The sequence below is a fragment of the Pollicipes pollicipes genome, unplaced genomic scaffold (assembly GCF_011947565.3).
Source record: "Pollicipes pollicipes isolate AB1234 unplaced genomic scaffold, Ppol_2.1 Scaffold_7262;HRSCAF=8765_pilon_pilon_pilon, whole genome shotgun sequence".
In the NCBI taxonomy this organism is placed as follows: Eukaryota; Metazoa; Arthropoda; class Thecostraca; order Pollicipedomorpha; family Pollicipedidae; genus Pollicipes; species Pollicipes pollicipes.
In genome coordinates, this window is record NW_023597055.1 from 11,223,704 (window position 1) to 11,226,952 (window position 3,249).

General features: G+C 57.4%; 1 protein-coding gene across 1 annotated transcript; it reads right to left on the reverse strand.

The window, feature by feature from the left end:
• LOC119113436 (glycine-rich RNA-binding protein 3, mitochondrial-like) lies at nucleotides 1–2,273 on the reverse strand. Its single transcript, XM_037237749.1, has 3 exons — nucleotides 2,262–2,273; nucleotides 1,443–1,848; nucleotides 1–11 (listed from the first exon to the last, which is right to left on the reverse strand). The coding sequence occupies exons 1-3, from the start codon at nucleotides 2,271–2,273 to the stop codon at nucleotides 1–3; spliced, it is 429 nt and encodes a 142-aa protein (XP_037093644.1).
• Between the last annotated feature and the right edge of the window lie 976 nt (nucleotides 2,274–3,249).

Sequence of the window (3,249 nt, forward strand, 5' to 3'; positions counted from 1 at the left end):
TCATGCGGCACCTGCGTAAAATCGAAAAAAAGATGTCGTCAGGGGTATTGGTGATATTTCTTGGCTAGCCTCAGTTCTATTCTGCTCGAACCATTTCGATTTCAGAGTAATGAGTCATATTATAGCTGCGATAAAATACAAAAGAAATAGGTAGTCAGAGACATTGATGGTACTTCTTGGCCAGCCTCAGTTTTGTTCTGCACGAACACAGTACTCATCACTCAAAACAACATCCAACTCTCCGGATCGGCTGGTATATTTCCATGAGGTCAGAGCACGCAATGAAACCGGCACAGCAGGGCACAGCCAAGCTGCACGGGTTCCCGAGGCGGTCATACCTGGCACCGGACGCTAGCAGCCAGCCATAGCTGGGCCTTTCACGGGGATCTCTGACACGGACACTCATCTGGCGTCGCGATGGCCGTGCTCTACGCGCCCTCCTCGCTCGTCCCACGTTGTTCCACGCGCCCTCCCCCTCGTCCCACACTGTTCCACGCGTCTCCCTGGCTCGCCCCACGTTGGCGACCTGAAGCTGCTCCGGTGCACGACGCCCGGCAGAAGCAGCGAGCATTGAAGAGAGGCTTTGGGAGGCACTGTCGCCCCCACCGCCTCGGCCACGTCAGAACCCTGAACACGATGCGCTCATCCGCTCACAATAACTGACGGGCCGTTGGAGATGGGACAGCCTCGGCTCACTTCAAGCAGGTCAAATAATATTCAGGTAAAAAGCTGAAAGAATGCAGTCACCAGTTTCCGAGACACTCATCAACTCCTGCGCATCCTGCACATTCTCTATCTCCACGACTAACGTTTTCGTCCACGAGTGCTCTATCTTGCATCTGCATTGCTTGCACCCTGTGCTGTACCCTCCTAACCCCGTCCCTGCATGCCACCGGGGAAGCCCTTCGACAAACGACTTGGCGCACGAACAAACCACTGATGTACCGCCAGCTAGCGTCGACCTTGCCACGTTGAACGGCCGTAGCCGCCGCCGTGTCCGCCACGGGATCCGCCGTAGCCGCCGCGGGATCCTCCGTAACCGCCGCCGTGTCCGCCGCGGGATCCGCCTTAGCCGCCGCTGTGTCCGCCGCGGGATCCGCCGTAGCCGCCGCTGTGTCCGCCGCGGGATCCACCGTAGCCGCCGCCGTGTCCGCCGCGGGATCCGCCGTAGCCGCTGCTGTGTCCGCCGCGGGATCCGCCGTAGCCACCCGAAGACACAACGTATCTTGAGGATCCGTGGCCTCCTGAGGGTCTTCCACCGTAACCTGACGAGCCGTGGCTGCCAGAAAATCCAGAATGCCCAAAAGAGCCGCCGTATCCGGAGAGAGCATGACCTCCAGATCCATGGCCGCCAGTGAAGCCAGCGTACCCCGTCGCCTGGTGACCGCCAGAGGAGTGACCGTGGCTACCGGAGGGCTGGCCGTAGCCACCGGAGGACTGACCGTGGCTACCGGAGGACTGGCCGTAGCCACCGGAGGACTGACCGTAGCCACCGGAGGACTGACCGTAGCCGCCGGAGGAGTGACCGTAGCCACCGGAGGACTGACCGTAGCCGCCGGAGGAGTGACCGTAGCCTCCGGAGGACTGACCGTAGCCGCCGGAGGACTGACCGTAGCCACCGGAGGACTGACCGTAGCCGCCGGAGGAGTGACCGTAGCCACCGGAGGACTGGCCGTAGCCGCCGGAGGAGTGACCGTAGCCACCGGAGGACTGGCCGTAGCCGCCAGAGGACCGGCCGTAGCCGCCAGAGGACAGACCGTGACCGCTGGAGATGGAGCGCCAGCCACTTCCTTCCGCCCGACAGATCACGGCCAGGCCGACCACCAGGCCACAGCCGAGAGCAAGCCTCTGCCAAACGAAAGAGGGAAAGACATCAGCGGCTTTTCAGACACGATTCTTGCGCTCCAACGTTCTACAGAAGGAGGACAAGAGTCAGAAAAACATTGGGAAGTAGACCTCTTGGAGCGGAACAGATGATCGTTGAGAGCTAGGTAGCCCAGCTCTGCGGCACTGCTCTGTCTCGTCGAGAACCCTCCCGTTATCTTAACAGCTAACTTTAGGCATCACTTTAATCGAGTGATCGCCCCTCGATACCAAACACACCTAAAAATTCAATGTTTGCGTAAAGTTACGATCCATTAAATATTTGTTACTTTTATTACTTAATTGATATTGTGCATGTGTGAGTGCATGTGTGTGTAGCGCGCATAACGACCGACAGTATCCGCCGTTCACTCGCTGAGCGCGCCGCCACGTCTTACCTTCAGGCCCATGTCGATCAGGTGTGCTCTTTCTCCCTGGAGTCGCGCGCGTCTGGGCTCAGACTGCCGACATCCCCCTTTATATGGTCGTGAAGGCGACAGACGGCCGCTGGCGGCGTGCTGCAGCGGCCAGGGGAGCCTCTCCCACCCGGTTCCGCGTGGGCGCACATGATTATGCGGGTGTCCGTTGTTTGCTGAACAGTGATGTGCAGGGTGGCACAGTGAGTTCTGTCAATTTTGCAAAGATTGTGATGGCACTTGCTCATTTGGGTGTCATTGTCTTAGACGTCGAGGCTCGCTAGTTTTCGTCCGCAAACATTGTCATAATCAAGACCGTGTAAGATGTCGAAATACTGTTTCTGTCCTCCCAACTCAACGTGGAGCATGCAAAAGGAAAAACCGTGTTAGGTACGATCACGAATTAATAAAGCGGTACAGGCAAGGGGGGCGCTGTGATCATCACGGGTGGGACGTATAGCGCCCGCTCCCGCGAAGCGAGGATCAGGCGGACGAGGGATGCGCTGTAGTCCTCACAAGCGGGATGTATAGCGCCCGCGCCGCCCGAAACGAGGGTCAAACGAGCGCCCGCGCCCGCGAAGCGAGGGTCAGACGGGCGAGCCAGTGCGCCGGCTTAGCATTTATAATTATAACAAGGATTCAGGTAATTCGACATATCACAGGTGACAACCTTGTAATAGACCGAGCTATCTCACCTGTGTAATGGGGTTCAACTTGTATAATTTCGGGATAGCGGGGTTGGGGGGGGGGAGGGTATGAGGCCATACAATGCTGATTTGAGCCCCCTCAATATCCTTCTGAGCCCCCCCCCCCTCAATACATATGATTAAAAATCGGAATGCTGGGAGAACACAATACAGTTAGTGTCTGAACTGCTGGTACAACAGATAGCCAAACGCATCACTATCAACAAGCTCATTCTACATCAGCATTATCGCCGTCAAATCGGCTTCAAATCACATCTGATTCC